The following is a 20193-nucleotide window of genomic DNA, read 5'->3' as shown; positions in this document are numbered from 1 at the left end:
TAGCTCCCCCACAATCCATGACCTTCTCCTCAGATTCCCTCACTGCCACCCTCCACTAGTGCCCCTCATCTCTGTGTTGCCCCTCTCTCATATCCATTCCATTATTTGTATAGCGCTACTCATACGAGTGTAGGGTGTCACAGTACGTTACATAACAGCACACATTATACAGAGACAAATCTGTTTACGCGGAATGTCACATAAACAAATGAGGATAACAAGGTGTAGAAATCACGTCATACATACTGGTGGGCAATATATTTTACGGGGGTTTGATCTGGCAAAACCCTAAACTCAGGATTTAAAGAGTACTCCAGTGGTTGGCTTTACTGATATAAATGTATATTTGCCCGAACAAACTCTTTTTAGTAGAATAATGAAAGAATGGAGAAGTTCTAACTATATCATAACACAAAAAAATGAAGTTTGTAGGCAGCTCTTTGATGACAGTTCACTGGTCACTGTCCTATGTTAGGATAGTAACTTCTGAACTACAAGTAACAAGTATCTCTGAGACAGACGCAGTAAACCACTGAGCTATTCCCATAAAATTCAGTTTATCAGCATTTAAAAATTACCAACAGACAAATGGTTGCCCTCCTCTTATTGAAAGCCTGTGTTTATTAGGATCAAAGACAGTCAACATCAGCGCTTCTATAAGGCAAAGGCTGGCTGCTGGTGGCACGTGTAGTTCTGCATTAATAATCAGAGCTGGCACTGTGTGTGATCGCTGGCAGAGTACTTTGTGTCTCTACGGAATCAACGCTGCGCTGCGTGAGGCGGGCTCCTGGCATTCTGATGCGTGTAGACCCGCGTGTATAATTAAAGAGCTGGCGTTTCGTGTGATCTCAGGCAGATCACTTTTTACCCAGTGTGCCCGACCCCACGCTGACTCCTGTGTGTGTGTGCCATTTGAAACAGGCTGTTCTGTTCCCATTGGAGCACGCCGAGGGGCAGGGTTTACACACGGGCATTCTGCCAAGCTTTGGCACAAAAAACGAACCCCGACTTCCCCACTGGGCCAACAGTGGCATCACATTATTTTCCAATACACCGGGTCCTTTTTCCGGCAGATAAAAGTGATAAAGTCTATTAAGACACCTCGGCAGGTTGGTGCCCCGCTGCAGACATCTCTGTGTAAAGCTACCATGCCACCCCTGTGAGATTTGTCGAGGCTGTTGTGCCTGCTGAAGCGACCTTTCAGCAAACCTGTGAATTTCAGAGAGGAATCCACGCAAGCAGTCACAGCCTTTCATCCGCGCGAAGTCGTTAAAATGAGTGTCTCTCGCTTGGGAAATAATAATGAATGTATTTACGGTGCCGGCCTCAAGCGTGCCAACACCATACACATCGAGCACCACACAACAATTGCGGGTGGCGGGCATGACTGGGGGCGGGGGGCGGGGGTTTAATTTAATGATAAAACTTACCAGGCATCTCCTCCTCCTCCAGTGAGTCCAGTCCCAAGTTGCATCACGTCCCCTCTGCAACGTGGTGGACCGTGGAACAAACTTCTCCCAGCTCTTTCTTTTGCCGCTCAACAGGAAATACCAACTGCCAAATCGGGAGACTGGATGCGACGGGGGGCCGGGCGGCTAGCATTTGATAGGGCATGGGGTGACTTGACGAAAAACACGTCACCGCCCGAGCAGGAGCCTATCTCCAGACTCCTGCACTACAGTAGGCATGCGCAGCATGCCTAATGCTTTGTTAATGTGAGTGAGGGGCTTTGCTCCTCTCTCACATGCGCAGACAGTCCATGTAGACTCCTGCTATCGCCTGCGTGCGCTGTGCCTTGACACATGCGCACTTCACCCCTGAAGCACAGGCCGGCCCGGAAATGTAAACAGACGAACTGTAAAAGCTGTCAATTCGTCTGCTTACATTCCTGTTGGCCGAACTGCTGCTGCAACTGTGAGCAGTTTCTTTTGTAGGGCGCCGCCCCAGCGCCCCTAATGGACCATCCGCCACTGTATCACATTGGAAATGTCAGGTCTCGCTTCCCTCCCGTCACATGAAAACACCCGCTGAAATGTTAGCAGACGGGATTGGGTTTGTAGGGCGCCGCCCCAGCGCCCCTAATGGACCATCCGCCACTGTATCACATTGGAAATGTCAGGTCTCGCTTCCCTCCTGTCACATGAAAACACCCGCTGAAATGTTAGCAGACGGGATTGGGAGACTTCACTGGGCAGCAGGAGGAGCCTGCAGCGGGCCAGTTCGTTGACTGGTAGGCAGAAAATAATGTGAAGTTTGAGGTGCCAAGTATGCTGTCTGTTTAATAGCAACACTATCTGCCCTCGAGGGGTGGGCTTCTGCGGCTACAGGTAAGTTGAGAGAAGGCAGAAAGTCTGCTGTTTTTGATATGGCTGAGCATGTTCGGCTGATCTTGAAATTTCCCATCAAGAGGATAATGGCATATTTTTCATCTCACATGACCTCAGTAAGTCTCGGAGAAAAGGATTTATGACAAGAAGAAACAAGACAACTAAGTAATTTCTAAGAGAGTGGCTCAAGGAGACTCGGACCAGGACAGTCGGAGGACAGAAATTACTTGAACAAAAAAAGCTGTGGATTGTGACCATCAGAAGCGAAATCTAGTAGAAAAGTAATAAGCTGCCTTCAGAGACAAGGGTGAACGAGACCACAGAGAGCAGGGAACTTAAAGCCACTCTGTCCAGATATTCAGCCTGCACCCCACACTCTCTATGGCGACCCCTCCCCACCCAATTAATAAACCCAGTTGCACACACCACAAAAAGTGCCAAGAGGCCAAGTATTAAGCAAATGTTATGCTATTAACATATATATGAATGAACACTATCACACTGAATTGTTGTTAGGAGTAACGAATACTTAAATTATGTCACAAATAATATGTTACACAGATTTCAGTAACACAGATTTAGTAGCAGTAAGATTACAGCTGATCACATAGGAATAACCATTAGCCTACTTTGAAACTAGTTGGATTGTACCATTGATTGACATGTTGCATTGACACATGATCGATGCAAGTACTATACTGAGATTCTGGGAAGTTTGTAACAGTTTATGCAATTTATTGAAATTGTTTTGTTTTCAACCAATAAAGTATTTTCACATGTACATATTTTCACTATGTCTATTGTTGTCGTGTTGTGTGTGGCGCGTAAGTTGCTTCAAAAGGATTCAACTGAATTAGTTGGTCATGTGACAAAGACCTCTGGTGTGGTCGAAACAAGTTACTTTTTCTCTGCCGTATTAAAAATACCTTATCACAGCAATCGGAGAGGCTCGTGATTTTCTGCCAGAGGGGTGGAATTTCTGCAAGATATTGGGTGACGTATCCAAATGAGCTCAAGTTTGATGTGCTTATGTAGGCACTTGTAATTAATTGAGGAGGTTGTTTGTATAGAGGAAGCCAGCCGGATTCCAAAGTAGGGGACTGCAGTATCGATCCATTGGATGGGATATTGTGCTGAGAGTTGTGCTTCCAGCTCGGGGATAGGGATAAGTTCAGGCCCAGGGATTTAGCAACATTGACTCGGAAGGTCGAGGCCAAACGCCTCCAGCTCGGACAAGAAAGTTGGCAGTGCCTCGGTCGGTTTGTCTAGGGTCATCAGCACGTAATCGGCGTAAAGACTAATCATGTGTGAGGCCCCCCCCCACCAAATATGGTTCCGGTAATCCAGTGGTTATCTTTAACTTTCTGAGCCAAGGGCTCCATATAAAGAACCAACAGCAGGGGTGACAGTAGGCACCCCTTCTAATGGAGAAGGGAGCAGACACACAGCCGTTTACCCTGACAGACGCGGAGGGGGAACTGGTATCAATTGAACACCCCGCTATTCCACAAATGGACCAGAGCTTGTTTAAAAAAATGCCAATGAATCTTGTCAAAGGCCTTTTCTGCGTCAATTGCAAAAAGCAAACTCATCCGACGTGCGCGAGGCCTTTTCTATGATGTGCAAGACGCGCTTACTGTTGTCACTAATCTGGCGTAGGGGAATAAAGCCCGCTCATCTGGGCGTACAATAGATGGTATGTGCGAGCCCAGTCTAGCTGCTAAGATGCTAGTGAACAGCTTGGGGTCCACATTTGTGAGAGATATTGGGCACGGTTATCTGTCTTTGCTGGTCTTGGGAATAACTGCCACGGGAATAACTGCCACCAAAGCTGTCAGCATTGAAGGGGGGGTGGCCCCTGGGGCACAGAAGGAGTTGTATAACAGAGTTAAGTTAGGAGCGAGTGCATGCTAAAACGTTTTTATAAAAAGACAGATGAGAATCCGCCCAGCCCGGGGATTTCGAGGTCTTTTTGTCAGTAAATCGCTGAAATTACCTCCTCCATCCAAATTTCGTGTTCTAGAGAATCTTCTTGGTCTGGGGATAGCAGTGACGTGTGGGCTTCGCCAAGATATGAAGCGCTATCTGTGGGCTCTAACTATTGGCTAGTATATAACTCTGCGTAAAAGTTTCTGAATAAGTCAGCAATAGAATTGTCATCTGTGATTCGCGTCCCTGTCACATCTTGGGGTGAGTGCACTCCCAGGTTTTCCAGCTGGATGCGCAGTTTGTTAGCCAAGAGGTGGCCAACCTTATCTTCCCCTACATTAAAAGCATGGCGCAGACGAACTGTTGCATACTTGGCCCTGTCTAGGCCAATGCTTGCCAACCGTGTGCGTACGGCTGGCAACTGATGCCAAATACTCGGCGATCCTGTGTGTTGGTGTATGCCTTCTAGCTCTTTCACATGTCTGGATTAATGGTCTCTTTTCCTTGAGCATTTTATTGTCTGCTGCTAAAATGGCAATGATTTCTCAGGGGATGACCGCCTTAAGGGCCTCCCAGAGCATGGCAACCAAGATTTCAGCGATGTCATCCAGAGCAAGTTAGTCAGTGATCGCTTGGTGAGCCCGTTTCAAGACTTCAGGACGCTGTAACAATGTGTTCCTCAGTGGCCAGGCACGTGTTAGGCAGTGTAAAAGGGGTAGGGGCAGTTAAATTGGGGTAGTTCCTCTAAGGAGCAGCGGCAAGTACATGCCTTTCTTTAATTTCTTTCACATGCAAATTGCATGCTCACGTCAGTCACTTCTTTGGGGGAAGTGACTTCATCACTACCCACCCTGACGAAAGCCCAGGACCTCATATGGGCCATTAGGAAGGGCTGAACCATGTTGATGTTCTAGGGTCTTAGGACCATTACATCGTCTAGCCCTACATTTGTTTTTAACCTTCCCTCCCACCCCACGAATAAACGTTACTTTTGAAGTGGGAGAGGAATTTTATCTTTAAAGTTACACACCCATACACCTAGTCTTCATAAGTGCTCCCTGAAACATGGTTGAGCCCACCCCGACCTTTAGGAGTTGGGTTGAACCCGATGATAAAGCTTGTCGCTATTAGAGTGAGGGTCTCTTTCCCTTCCTACCCACAATAGTGGGTCAGCTATCACTTGGTGTACGGTTCATCCCAGTCTCTTCACCTCTTCTATAGGAACTATTTTGGCTCCAGAGGGGATACCATTTGGTTTTTTGAGTATATGACACGGAGGACAATCCCTTCCATCCTCTTCTTTGAGGACCCCTCTACCCTCCTAGGGTTCCCACCTGGGATCCCTAACCTTGTGAAACAGTGCTTTATGTGAACTGAGTATCCTCTTGGTGTCTGAGTGAGCTCAGGGTGGGAATCGGGTGGGCCCGGTAGGGCACAGTTGATGCTGAAGGGAGTGAAGGTCAATGGGTCATATAGGTGTTCAGAATCCACGCTCAACCAAACGTTGGTCTCGCTACATACTGCGCAGAGCAACGTTCATTGTGCCAATTATAATTCTATGCAAACGTGTATTAAGGAGGTACAAAACTATCTAAATATGGACAGAGTAAAAGAAAAAAGCAGTGCCTGCAAATAAGTGGGTGTACTGTGTGAGTAGGGGGGTGGGGGAAGTGAAGGAGATGCAATGAAGTACATGTAGGGAAGATTTAAAAGAGGGTGTTGAAGAGGAAAGAGATGAGGAATCCAATATGCAGATGAAGGGTTCCAGAGGGGTGTGGGGAGAAGACAGTATGTGTGTGTCAGAGTGACTACAGAGTAAAGTAGTGTAAACGGAATAACACGAGTGTTTGAGACACTCTGAAGACTACAACCACTTCCACAAACCACAATGCTTACCTCACATTTTTAAAATCGAGACACTTTCAATTCTAATTACTCGTTCCAAGCCCTTTGTTGTTACTCGTTTATCCGAAACAGGTAACAAGCACTAGGAAACACAATAGGTTTGGCTTGTTTTATGTGCATGTTAGTTACTTTGTGGCATGTAATTGATGCAAGCTCACACCAAAATACCGGTATGGTAGTAGATATACGTGAGCAAAAATTTAGTTTACATGTCTTAAGCCACACCCTTAATTATATAGGCTAAACCTATTGAAAAGGTTTTCTAGTTATGCTTCCTAAGCCATGACCTTTTCAGAGACCCAACTTAAAACCCCAGTATGACAGAAGAAAACGAACGAATTTTTCATGACACAAGGCGAGTAGTTTCTGCACTCAGTCATGCCTTCGAACATGCAATCTCCTTGTGCGGGCGTGGCTTGTTTAGGTGATATTTTTTGAAGATAGTTATACTGCCTTCGCTATGTAACAGCAAGCTATGGCAAACTCACCGTGGATCTCACTTATTTCTCAAAGATATTACAATTTAGCGTTTAACTACCGCCCAGTCCCCCGGTCGAATACCTGCGGCGTCCACCTCCATCCCACCGCCACCGTTAGCAGTCGCTCCCGCAGCGGCATCAGCTGCACCCGCCACCGCCGCCATCTTTCTGTGCTATGACGCGTACGCGAGCGACGGAAGATGAACTGCGGCAAGGGAGCGTCATATTCAATAATGTCGCTACCATTTCCTCATGACAGGTCAGGCATTCCTACTGCGCATGGGCAAACAGGTGGCGGCCATTTGAGAGACAGGCAGCAGCGTTGATGCATAAGTAAAGTAACGTTCACTCGGTTATGAAGCTTAGGCTAAGGCTAAGCACTTGATTTTAATAATCCACTCAATGGAATGCAAATCACTTCAAGCTGCAAACCACACAACCGGGGACCAGTGACCAGTGCCTTTCTTTATTTCAGTACATGATACAGAGATTATATGTCATAGTAAATAAAATACAGAATACTTGTACATTTTAGTCACGTCAGTATTACATTATTGTATAACTGGAAGGGGGCGGGTGTAGTAATGAGAATCAAGAGCTTTTGCAGGTAAGAAAGCTGTTCTTTATTTCCAGGAAAACAGCACCCACAACCAGACACCCCCGCCGCGCACCAGGATTGCCGATGATGACGCCGGATTCTTATCTACCTTACCATCACCAAGAATCCTCTCAGGTCGCCAGGATCTTTTTATCTGCTAAACAGTGTAGAGGGGAGGAAGTCAAACTTTAACACATAATCAATAATTGAATTTATTCTTTGAAAGGACCACTGACTCCAAATCTAAAATGTTAGGAATTTATTACAACCAAGAATAACTGCACATACAAACACCTCAATACAAGGTGAAGAAAATAAATGGGCACTAATACAAATGAGATTCTATGCAGCAGTCTCACCCGACTCAGAATAAGAAGAATAATCAATTCCAATAACATCAGAAATGCGATAATTACTCCAGTCTCTACATTAGAAGTCATTAGCCTAAAGGAAAATCAGTTAGTCTATCCCTACTCTCTCTCTGCGGTGACATCCCTACTTAGCATTTTCCCTCCCAGGCAAGAGAGTAAAAGGTGCCAGAAGTGAAGACTTCCTTAGAAGTGCACTCACTTAGTCAGAGCTCGCTCTAAGATGCTCCTTCTAGCTTTCCATCTAAGCCTCAACTCCTCAACACTCGGGGCACTGTCCCTAATACAAAATCCCAAAAACATAGAACACGCCCTCCGGCACACCTCTTCAGCCAGGTCTTCTTCCAGTAATTTTCCAGTGAAACTTGTATCCCATCCAACGACGGTTAGTTTGACCTTGGGTCCCAGGCACCTTCTCTGCCGAAAGTATCATCCCTACATTCCGGTATACTCCCATATTGGCTTCTCGTACCATCCTAACTCCTAAAACAAAGGCCTAGTCTCTCTAACGAGCTAAGTGTCCTTGCACCTGCAACAGAAACATGAGAACGAGAAACTTTCCACTTCTCCGAGATTTTCTATCGTCCTGAAACCCCAAAGCCTTACCAAGGGAAATCATTTTCAGCCTACAATATTTAGCTAACATAAGAAATGAACAGGCCCTTCTCTTTAAACATATATGTGATCAGGCCTTTACACAGTTTAAACCCACACTTCTAAAATCACACTACAAGCATTAACCTCATTACACTTTATATATGAATAAGCAAACTACATGTGCAGACTTTAATATGGTGCACGTTTAAACTTAGTACATCATATTACATGAAAACTGATTATTATAAGTTGACTAAATGCATTTGCAGTGAACTACGACATTGCTCTTCACGAAAGGCATGATTACATATCTGATCATACTATTATAAGCAGATTTGAATAATACATTTCTAAGTCACATCTTAATACAATTTTGATTAATATGTGGGTGCGGACTAACAGTGAATATGATGCACCCCTACAATTTTCTGAATAACGTGGCGCTCTATCACCGACAACTGATTAACGTTGTCAGAACCCTGGAACACGCCGTGCAGTGCCCGAACGTGGAATCATTTTAAAATAAAACATCACAAGAGCGAGGCATCCTCGAGCCGGGGTGCCGGCACGAGGATGCCCGGTGCCCGCAGTAGCTACACACTACTACTTCTCCCTCTCCACAAGGAACAAAGTGGAAAGGCAAAAACATAAAACCAAGAACCTTAAGAAAGGATGATGCAATGGCAATTAAAGAAAATGAATAGACAGCATTGTCATAAAATACAAAATCAAGACAAAACATAGTCATTCAACTTGACAGGTAATTTTCTACAACAAACTCCCAATTCCGGTGGTAAGGAATAGGTGTCAGCAGTGACCACAACAGAGCCAGAGGCAGATGCACCAACCAGGCTGGAATGTACATTGGGACACCGAGAGGTGGAGGGACTTTCAACTTCAGATGTCAACACAGGGCCGGGGGCAGATGCACATACCGGGCTGGAATGTACCATGAGGTACCGATAGGTGGAGGGACTTTCAACATCAAATGCTGGATGGTGTAACCAATCAGACCAATCAGAATGCTCCACTTCCTGTTTGGTTAATTTGAGTAAGGAACCAGCATGTGACTCCAAAAGGTGTACCAGCTATCTCTGGTTCCACCATCCCTTATTTCAAAGTAAAGCTGAACCTCTGCTGACACCGGTGACTTGCACCGGCAGGGAGAATTTGGATAAACCCTTTGATACTTTTTTGGGATTTTTAATGAGGACCCAATCACCTACTCTCAATTCTAGTGTGTTGAACTTTTTATGCAGAATCATGCATAGACTTCATGAGATTTTGTTTTTGTAAAACTCTAGATGCCAAGTCTTGATTGCCATGAATGCTCTTGTTGTTCTTATTAAATAACCAATGTGGACACAAACTAGTGTGAGCAGTCCTACCCCTTAAAAGAGAAAATGAGGAAACACCTGTGGTGCAATGAGGAGAAATATCATAAGACCACAGCTTGGCTTCGAGAAAATCTTGTACATCTTGATGAGAGGAGAGAGCTGTTTGAATAGCATCCTTGACTAACCTGTTTGCCCTTTCAACCAAACCGTTTGAGGTTGGTGAGAACAGAGCGACTTTATAATGTTTGACATCACATTCACATAAAAATGATCTGAACTTTTGGGAAATAAAATGCGTGCCAGTGTCTGTGACTATAACAGAGGGTGAGCCTTCCACCGAAAATATCTTCTTCAAAACTTTAATGGCATTGGTGGAATTAGCAGAGTCACAGAACATATGGTAAAAACCCATTTGGAGTGATAATCAGTCAACAAAATAAGATATTTAAGGTCATGTGGCAAGAGATCATAAAGTCCAGCAAAGTCTAAACCAACTTTGTTCCAAGGTTTAATGGGAAAAGGCACAGGATGTAAAGGTGTGTTCGTAACCTTCCATTTTTTATCAGATAAAAGACATTCAGGGCATGCATCAACATAAAACTTGACCTGAGATTCTAGGGATGGCCACCAATAGTACAACTTAATGAGTTGTGAGGTCTTTGAAATTCCTACATGTCCTTGGTGTGCAAATTTAATGATGTCATTTCTGAGACTGGCAGGGGGAACAAAAGAATCATGTCTCATGACCATGCCATTAACTAGGGATGATTCAGATGCTACCATGGCGAAGGTTTTCAACTCATTGGAAAGTTTCCTATTTTCTGGCCAACCCTTAATAATATAATCAGAGACAAGTTTGAGGTTTTCATCCTTGTTATGAGCTTCCAGCCAGGATTGTTCAGTAATGCTGGGACATAATTTAACAGCATCTATAGCAGCATACACGCATTCTGTATCTTCTAAATCCTCAACTTCTGAAGGATCGTGAAAGCCATACGTGAAAGACAATCCGCCATGAGGTTTCTCCCTCCAGAAATATGTTTAATGGAGAAGTGGAACTCTTGTAACTTTGAAAGGAGTCTAACAAGTCTGGCTGAGGCTTTACCAAGCCCATTACCATTGAGTAACTGCGTAAGGGGCTCGTGGTCTGTAAACAGTTCAAACTCACGCCCCCAAATGTAATTTTAAAATGTTTCGATGGCCCAAACACATGCAAGGGCCTCGCGTTCAATGGTGCTGTAATGGGTCTCAGATGGTTTAAGCATTCTTGAAGAGAAAGCTATGGTGTGTTCTTTTCCTGAGACCCATTGGCCAAGGACCGCCCCCAATCCCGTGAGACTGGCGTCCACCATTATAAAACACTTTGAAGAGTCATGGAAGGGATGTAGGGCAGGAGCTTCGACAATGAGTTTTTTAACTCGATCAAATGAAGAAGAGACTTCTTCAGACCAATCAAACTTTGAGCCTTTCCGTAGAAGGGCACGCAATGGCTCAACAGTTTGTGCATATCCTTTAACAAAACGGGCGTAGTATTTTGCTTGGCCCAAAAACGATCGAAGTGAGTCTTTGTCTTTGGGAGGGGTAGCGTGGCTGATAGCTTTGATGAGTGACACCTTAGGCTTAATTCCTTCTGGAGACAAAGTATGACCCATGTAATCCAATTGCTGTGTGGCAAATTTACATTTGTCAGCCCTGATTGTCATTCTTGCCTTATCTAACTTAGTCAAAACAGAAAACAAGTTAGCCAAGTGTGTTTTCCAATCGTCAGAAAAAAACAAAATACCGTCTTGGTAAGCCTGGACCCCCATCATGTTTCGAAAAAGATTATCCCTAATCTTCTGAAAAACACTGGCCGCGGAGGCCAGGCCAAAGGGAAGTCTGAGGTATTTGTAAACGCCAAATGGTGTAACGAAAGTGGTGAACTCGTGAGAATCTTCAGTTAAAGGTATCTGGTGGTAAGCTGACCGCAGGTCAATGATTGACATTTTTTTTGCCCCCCCCCTAAGTTGGCCAAAGTTCGTGAATTTTGGGAAGGGGGTGTCTATCAATCAAGGTGTTTTTATTCAAGGTGCGCAAGTCCACACATAATCTGACCTCTCCAGATTGTTTACGGACAATAACGATGGGGGAGACACATTCAGAGGAGTTGCAAGGAGCAATGACACCTTCATCGCACAAAGACTTGAGGACTGACTTGAGTTCATCTGTGTCTTGTTATGGTCATTCTGTATTTGTCAAACCATAACCCCATTTGTCACCATGATCCAAAATAATAGCCCCTGTACTCACCAACAGTTGAAAACAAACGGGATAATAAAACAAATATATAGTGATTTTCCCCCCCATTAACTTGCTTTTTCAATTGAGGCAATTTTAGGCAGGAGAAAGGTAAAATAAAAACACTTTTTATTAAAAAATCGTCAGTCTCCTACCTGATTCAGGTGAGCTGATATCCATGGACCCAATCATATACAAACACAAACTAATTAAAGAAGTGAGGCATTAAAAACTAAGGGTTTTATTTGGAGTTTGTTGAACAGGGTACTCTGACACGAATGTGGTGGGGTACCTGTCAACCAAACTCAGTTTCCCCTCCCTATGTAGAGTGAAAGCATTTAATCAACAGCCCGACTGACTATGAGCACCTCAGACCATCCTATTTATGGCGGGTGGTCTGACATATTGTTTTCTGTATTGGACAGCACGGAAAAGTCTGGCAGTCCCCAACAGGAAACAAATAGACAACCTACTCACACTTGGAGAAAACTCCCAGTGAGTGTGCCAGTGACAGTTTGTTCTTGTTCAAAAATAAATTCATGCTTTTGAAGTTTGTTTTAGAAAAAGCAAAAGCTTTGCTGGGCGGGATCATTGAATATGGCTCCCGAACGGTGCAAGAGGGTTTTATAATTAAATGCACAGTAGGATTAAGGCAATGTAATTAATATATAGTTTAAACAAAGACAATACCGCGAGCATGCCCTATCCCAGATAGTGGAGGCTAAGAAGGTCAAGAATGAGGCGGTGGTGAAGCTGGAGACTGAAATATCGGGGCTGGAGGCAGCTTTGGAGACGGGTGTCACTCAGGATGGGCTTCATGCCCTCAGCTTGAAGCAGTTTGAATATAGGTCTCTTGTTATGGACGCTGCCAAGACCATGTATAAGGAGCAGCAGGGTAGGTTGTATGATGCCGGGGACAAGGCGGGTAAACTGATTGCTTGGTTGGATAAGAAGGAGAGAGTGAATCGTGTGGTCCCGGAGCTTCGGAGTTTGGATGGAGTGTGTGTGACTGACCCTGTTGAGATTGTGGAGTGTTTTGCTGACCACCTCCGGGCGGTGTACTCCCCGGTGTCTGATAGAGATGAGGATGACTCTCGTCTCTTGCTGCGGGATATTGCCTTGCCCGGCTTATCCGTCGAGGACCGTGAGCAGATGGAGGCCTCACTGTCTGTCGACGAGATTGCTACCGCGATTCGTTCCCTTCGCTCGGGCAAGGCTATGGGCCCCAACGGACTGCCGATTGAACTGTATAAACTACGCCCGGATAAAATCGCGCCCTTCCTCCGTCGTATGTTTCTGGAGTCGCTCGAGCGGGGTTCCCTCCCCGACGACCAGCGTCTGGCTACTATAGTTGTGATTCCCAAGGACGGTAAGCCACGAGACCGTTGTGCCTCATATAGGCCTATTTCCCTACTAAATGCCGAACCGAAAATCCTCGCCAAGGTCCTCGCTAATCGCTTGCTGAGAGTTATATGTGATTTGATACATCCGGATCAATGCGGCTTTATCCCTCATCGGAATACCGCTCTCAACTTGCGGCGTCTACACGGCGTCCTCGCTAGGGCGGAGTACCTCTCTGAACCGGCCATATTGGTTTCCTTAGACGCCACGATGGCCTTTGATACCATCGAGTGGCCATTCCTTTGGGCCGTCTTGGCGAAGTTTGGCTTTGGGGAGGGATTTATTAGTTGGGTTAAGCTCCTCTATGCTGGACCAATGTCTCAGGTTGTTGTCAATGGGCGGGTTTCTCGGCTCTTCGCTCTCGGGAGGGGTACTAGGCAGGGGTGTCCGTTGTCCCCTCTGCTCTTTGCTCTCGCCTTGGAACCGCTCGCTGCCTGGCTCCGCTGGGCGCCCTCGATCAGAGGGATCTGGTGGGCCCCGGGCTTCGAGGATCGGGTCTCGTTGTACGTGGACGACATTCTTTTGTACCTCACCTCGCAGCGGAAGTCGCTCAATGTGCTTTTTGATGTCCTTACTTCCTTCGGGAGGAATTCGGGGTTGATAATTAACTGGTCCAAATCTTGCGTGTATCCTATCTCCGGTGGCCTTCCTCTCTTACCGCCTCGGCTTCCGATTCAAACATCTCAATCCGGCTTTAAATACTTGGGGGTGTACGTTTCGTTGGATCCGGCGGTCCGCTACGAGCAGAATCTCCTGTCTCCCCTCCGGCGTTTGAGGGTGGATACGGCTCGGTGGTGTAAGTTGCCCTTGTCTCCACTTGGTCGCGCAGCACTGTTTAAAATGATGTCCCTCCCCAGATTTCTTTACGCACTCCAGAACTCCTTCGATGTCATTCCGGCGGCCTACTTTAGGGAAGTGGAGAGTTTGCAGAGGAGACTGGTTTGGGACGGTCGGGCGCGTATCGCTTTGGCAAAGCTGACTCTTCCCTGGTATGACGGGGGCATCGCGCTTCCTGACATTAGAAGGTACTATTGGGCCTCCCAGCTGTCTGCCATTAACCATGCTACGTACGCTCCTGGTTCGAACCCGGCATAGGAGATGGATAAATTCCTGCTTCCCGGCGGTAACTATAACAGAGCGCTTTACTCCCGATCTGCCGGGAGGACCCTCACGGGCCCTACTAGGATTGCGGTACGTGTGTGGAAGGCGGCGAATGTAGCTGTGGGCTGGAGTGAGCGTTTAACGTGTGCTACTCCTTTGTTCGCCTCAGAGCGCTTGGGAAGCCTCTGGACAACGAAAGGCTTTGAGCACTGGGATACGATCGGCATTAGCAGAGTGGGGGACCTATGGGTTAAAGGCGCGGTTAAATCCTTCGCGGCGCTTCAGAGCGAGTACAAGCTTAGTGAAAGGGAGTTCTTCCGCTATGCCCAGGTTCGGCACGCCCTACTCTCTGTCTTTGGGGAGGGGACCACGGTCCCTGTTGCTTCGCCTCTCGAGGACCGTATACTAGACGGACACGTGCCCGACAGTACTATCTCCCTGATTTATAAAAAACTAATAAATAATCGGGCTGATCTCTTGGTGCGTCTTCGGGAGGCGTGGACAGGGGATGGGGTTGAGTTGGATGACGAGGACTGGCAGTCTGCGCTGTCATCCCCTAAGGAGGTTGCCATCCCGGCCCGTCTCCGTCTGGTCCAGCTTAAGATTCTCCATCGTGTCTATGTGACGGGTCCCCGTTTGGTCTCGATGGGGTTTTCTGACGACGGGCTCTGTAAGCGTGGCTGCGGGCTCAGTGCCACCTTTCTCCACATCCTCTGGGAGTGCCGCGAGGTGGCGGAATATTGGCGCCAGGTGCATGATGTTATGAAACGAGTCACTGGGGTCGCTCTGCTGCCGGAGGTGCGCCGATGTGTTCTGAATGTGTGGGAGCCCAATGACTATAATGCGGCCCAGGCTCGGTGGGCGGCCCTTGGGAACATGATTGCAAAGAGAGATATTGCGCAGCTTTGGGGTTCCCAACGGCCTCCCACCGTGTCCGTATGGAAGGAGAACATGGACTGGTGCATGTTCAGGGAGAAGACGGTGTATGTGGCTCATGGTAAACCGGGGGCATGGGGTAGAATCTGGGGTCAGTGGAATGTGTATCGAGGGACTATCTGTTCTCCCCCCCTGGTGGATGCGTCTGAGGTTGCCTTGTCCCCCTGATCCTTGAGGGTTCCTTGCTTAATTTGTTCATCTGTGTATAGGTTTGGTTTTCCCGTGGCCCCCCCCTCCCTCTCAGACCCCCTTTTTATTGACCACCCTATGGTGGTCGGGTGTGGAGTTCCTCTGCTGTGGTTAGACGCCCTTTCAATGTTTCTCGCCTTGCTTTTTGGTTTTTTATTTAATTTTTTTTTAAAAAGGGTGTATCCTGACGTCCCTTATGTGCAGTCTGATCTCCTGTAATTTAGCGGAGCCCCTGTGGGCCAGTCATTGTTTTTTGAACTGCTTGAACATTTCTGAATACTAGCGGCCGGCCCAGGAGGTTGTAGGCCCGTGCTTGTACCCTTTTTCTCTGCACAATAAAGCTTTTTTACCCCCCCAAAAAAAACAAAGACAATATGTTGAGGGAACTGTGCTTATGCTAACATTTGTTAATGTAGGCCTTGGTTTCAAAATGGTTGGTGCTACTTGCCGTCATCTTTTCAGTATGTGAACAACTTTCATCTCTGTCTCACCCTGCACACAGATTATTCATGCACGAGCATTTTTATAAACTCTGCTTTGAGATGTAATGCCACTTTCCCAGGTACAAAATGATGTTTCTTTTCTTTAGAGTTCTGTAGCATTCTGTTTTATTCAAAGTGAAGTTCCCAAGACCTTCGCTAGTGGGACCACAGTGGTGTTTCATGAGACCTTTTCTTTGTCTATTAAGATGCAACATTTGTATTTAATAAATTTGGTGTCTGGAGGGCAACAGGGATGGGAACTCCATTACATGAATCTCTGGGATAGTGCTGAATAATTGATTTTGGAAACTGTAGTGTTCTTTCTTCAATGTGATTGGTTCAAACCGTGTAACTCTTAAACAAATGGATTGAATGTATGACCCGTTTTGTATTTTGCATTATTAAAAAAGCCCTTTCCTCAGAGTGTTTGGCACACTCCCCCCTGATGCTTAGGTGGTGACAGTTTGTTGGTCTGACCTTTGATTTATAAATGGGATTTATTTCCTAGAGTTGAACTGTATTTGGTTCTGCGTATACATGTCCTGCATTTTATTTTGAGCATCGTGATATTTCCTGATTTAAATGACTAATTGACTGACATCTAACCATTTAATGTAGCCTTCTGTAATGATTTTATCTTTAATAAACCTTTATTTTTTTAGTTTTTTCTTGTAAATCTGTTAATTGACATTTTATAGAGCACAGCAAAAGCAAAACAAGTTGTATGCATGATAAAACCACAAGTGCGACCCCACAGTAGTGGGGTGGCTTAAATTCTCTTGAGCATACAATGTGCTAGGAAAGGAGAAACATAGTAAACATACATTGGAGGGCCACTTGTCTGTATCAATTGTGACGTTAGTGCCACCATGTGTTCTGTGAAAATGCATATAATCCGAGAATGTTATTTCACAGATTTGAACAGTGGGAGTGGAGCTCAACAGAATGAGGACAAAGTAAGTTAAAGGAGGGGGGGGGGGGATTAACTGAGAGCGACACGCAGCTGCGTCTCTCTCCGTCTAGTAGCACTCCACATGTTTGTAGTGTGTGTGAGAAATGTAGTGTGTGCATGAGCTAGCTCGCTGACTGGCTAAGGTAGGGATCGGCCCCAGATATACCACCGATTATGTAGGGAAGGAGGAGTATTTCCAATATGATGCTGCAACAGTCCGATCCCCTACCCCCACGGAAGAATCCACAGGGACTGTTTCTACTTTCTGCAAATCCACTAGAATAGCCTCCCAACTGTTGGTCAGGGGGAATTTGCAAAGGCCCAGCAGGTCTTTCCTGCACAAGGCGACGCTCTCCGCTATGGCCCAGTCCAGCAATGAGCGGCCCCACGCTACTGCATGTGGAGTCACCGGTGATCTCCACCGTTTGGTAATTAGACGTTTAGCAGTTGCTAGGCCCAAGTCCAAGAAGCAGGAAGTGATCCTATATTTCCTGCCTCTGTTGAATAGATGTAAGAGATAGACCTCTAGCTGGAAAGGGATGTTGCGGTCAGTGCAGCGAGCAAGGGTGACAGCCACCTCAATCCAGTTCCCATTGAGAGCGGGGCAGTGACACAGCATGTGTAGGATGCCTGCGTTGGTTAAGTGACATCTAGGGCAGGTAGAGTCAGACACTAGCCCGTTGTGAGAATTCTGAAGGAGAAGACACACACGTTGAGTCTCTGCAAGATGACTGTCAGCAGGCCCAGTCTGATCAAGTCCTAGAGCAGCAGTGGCAAAATCAAGTTGAGGATACTCAAGAGATTCAAATCCATATGAAGAAACACAGACCAAAATTAAAGTTCTGTATCTTCAGAACCCCAACTGATTCTTGGTTAGGCGTAAGGGGTGAAATTCCAGAGAGAAGAAACAGAGGGTGAGTCTTGGTTAGCTATGAGGGGTGAAGTTGATCAAATTAAAAAGCATCCTCAATTTGTGGCAAGTGAATGAAAGGTAGCAGCAGTGGTTGACAAAGGATCTAAAGATAAAAATGATCACTGTGGACCAGAGCCATTTGTAAGCACCTCAAGTGGACAAGTGTATCATTAAGAAAGTTGGCCAAGAAGTCAGGGGAGTTTTAAGGGATTGGCAAAGTGGGCGATTGCCCAGGGCCTCCACCTTCCAAGGGGCCACCTGAGACAGCTAACCTTCTCTCTAAATCACTTCAGTGTATTTTGGTATATGAACCTTTAACATATAATTCACTATTAGTAGGCAACAGAGGGCTTGAATGAGCAAAAATGGTTAATTCAAAGCTGTTCCAAAATATTTCTTGCCTAAGGTCCCCAAAATCCTCAAAATTATATTGCAAGGGGTGTAGGAAAAAGGAAAAAGCACCAGAGAAAGATCAAAGACCCGAAACAATTGAATAACAAACAGAGCAAGTTGAACATAGTGACAGTGAACAATCAAAAGTCAAAAAATCAAAGAGACTGAGAGAGCCTATCAGAAAGTAAACATATCCTGAATGGCCATATCTAGTCCAGGCCCAACAAGCTGGACAATCCAACGAAGAAGTCTTCAATTTAACAGACTATCCAATCATTTTTAAAGAACCTTCATGCGTATGAACTGATAAAAGTCGATATAGTGATCTCCGAATAATTTTCTGATGAAATATTGAACTCGTATTCAAACTGAAATCTCGAGTTAGAGTATGTTTTGGACCTTAGGTATCTAGTTGAAGACTTTAGGGTTTCCTTTTAGGTGTCAAGTGGAAAATTGTTGGTTAGTTGAGCAATGAATTATGAACTGAATAACATTTGAGCCTTTTGAAGAAACCAAAGTTTTGCTGACACTGCACCATAAACTTTAGTAGTTAGGTTTTGATATGATCTTTACAGGGAATGTTTTGTAGAAGAAGCATGGTAAATGACAAAAAACATTGCTTAAAAAGTTTACAATTATTTTTTGTGGTTATAATACTAATATTTATAGTTGGTTTAACAGTGGGATTTAGAACTTAAGTTGAGCATGCCTCACCTAAAATAAAAATGAACCAGACCATAATAGATGAAAGAAGAAAATCAGATAACAAGTAGTTGCATAAAGATAATTCTATAGATACTTTTAGGGAAAATGTATACTTTAGGATGTTGGATGAATATCCAAAGCTCACACAAGTATGTGATTGTTATATATGTACCTTTTTGCCTGCGTCTGCTGCTGAAGGTATGACCTATCATAACCTTTCCCTCACCTACCCCTTGTCATACAGTGTGTTTATAAATGTACTCTATGGACTGGATTTTCTTAAATAATATCCTACAAAATATGATGTTTCTTGCAGAAGGTGGCTATTGTTAGAGCCTTGAATTCTTATTATGTATGCAAAAGCCTAGGGACTACGTCTAGATACTTCACATGCATTACACAAATTAACCAAACTAGCTCTGTTGTTAACCAATTTACATGAATATTAAATAAAGATAAGCAAGAGTTTGTGGAAGAGCTCAAGGAATGGAAGGCGAGATTCAGTGGAAAGTTGGAGGACGAGAGTGAGTTGATTCAGAAAAGGAAGAAGAAAAGGTAGAAAATGCAAGGATGCAACCAAGAATCAGTTTTAACCAGACACGAAAGGGGCAAATGTGTATGGTATGTGAAATTAAACACAACAAAACAGTGGAAGTAGTGGGTTGGAGTGAATGTGAAGGAAGTTATGTGGCAAATTGTATGATTTTTACTGGATGAGCGCCCATTACCAAGGGGATTTATTATGTGTATGGATAGCTGCTATTTAAGATTAGCTTTTACCTGTGTGAATCACAAAGATGAGTTTGATGAGAGGGATGATACAATTGTAAAAAGAAACAAACATAGCTTTCATCAAGTTGTAGATGATATATTTGATGCTGTAATTCCATCTATTGGAGTAGTTTTGAATGACGTGAAGATCAGAAAGCTATCTAACATAGTCGATCGCCTGAATACTAATACTGCTGGTTCCTTAACAACCATCAACAAGAGCTAACGGCTATTCGAGCTATGTTTATGCAAAATAGGCTTATTCTAAATATTCTTAGCAACGGAAGGCTGTTGAGAGTACAACAGTGTTGCACATATGTGCCCAACAACAGGAATCAGATAACCAATTTTATCTTAAATATAGCTTAAATATCACGTGTGAGGTAAGGGTTTTTGAAGAACATGGTGCATGGGAAACAGTAAGTCCATGGTTTTGTTTGATTGGAAAAGGATTTGCAAAGATTTTGAATGGTTTTGTAAGGTAGGAGGGGGCACCCTTAGTATTATATTAACCCCTATAATAATTGTTTTAA

General features: G+C 45.0%; 1 protein-coding gene across 1 annotated transcript in view; it reads right to left on the bottom strand.

The window, feature by feature from the left end:
* Positions 1-6861, bottom strand: part of COPS6 (COP9 signalosome subunit 6) — a 105918-nt gene extending 99057 nt beyond the window's left edge. Inside the window, exon 1 of the mRNA XM_085638510.1 lies at positions 6723-6861. Within this exon, the coding sequence (XP_085494636.1) occupies positions 6723-6804 (82 nt within the window). The 5' untranslated portion in view covers positions 6805-6861. The remainder of the gene's footprint in view (positions 1-6722) is intronic.
* Between the last annotated feature and the right edge of the window lie 13332 nt (positions 6862-20193).

The sequence above is a fragment of the Triturus cristatus genome, chromosome 12, assembly GCF_964204655.1.
Source record: "Triturus cristatus chromosome 12, aTriCri1.1, whole genome shotgun sequence".
Lineage (NCBI taxonomy): Eukaryota > Metazoa > Chordata > Amphibia > Caudata > Salamandridae > Triturus > Triturus cristatus.
Note: the sequence above shows the minus strand (reverse complement) of the source record. Positions and strands in the feature narration are given on the sequence as shown.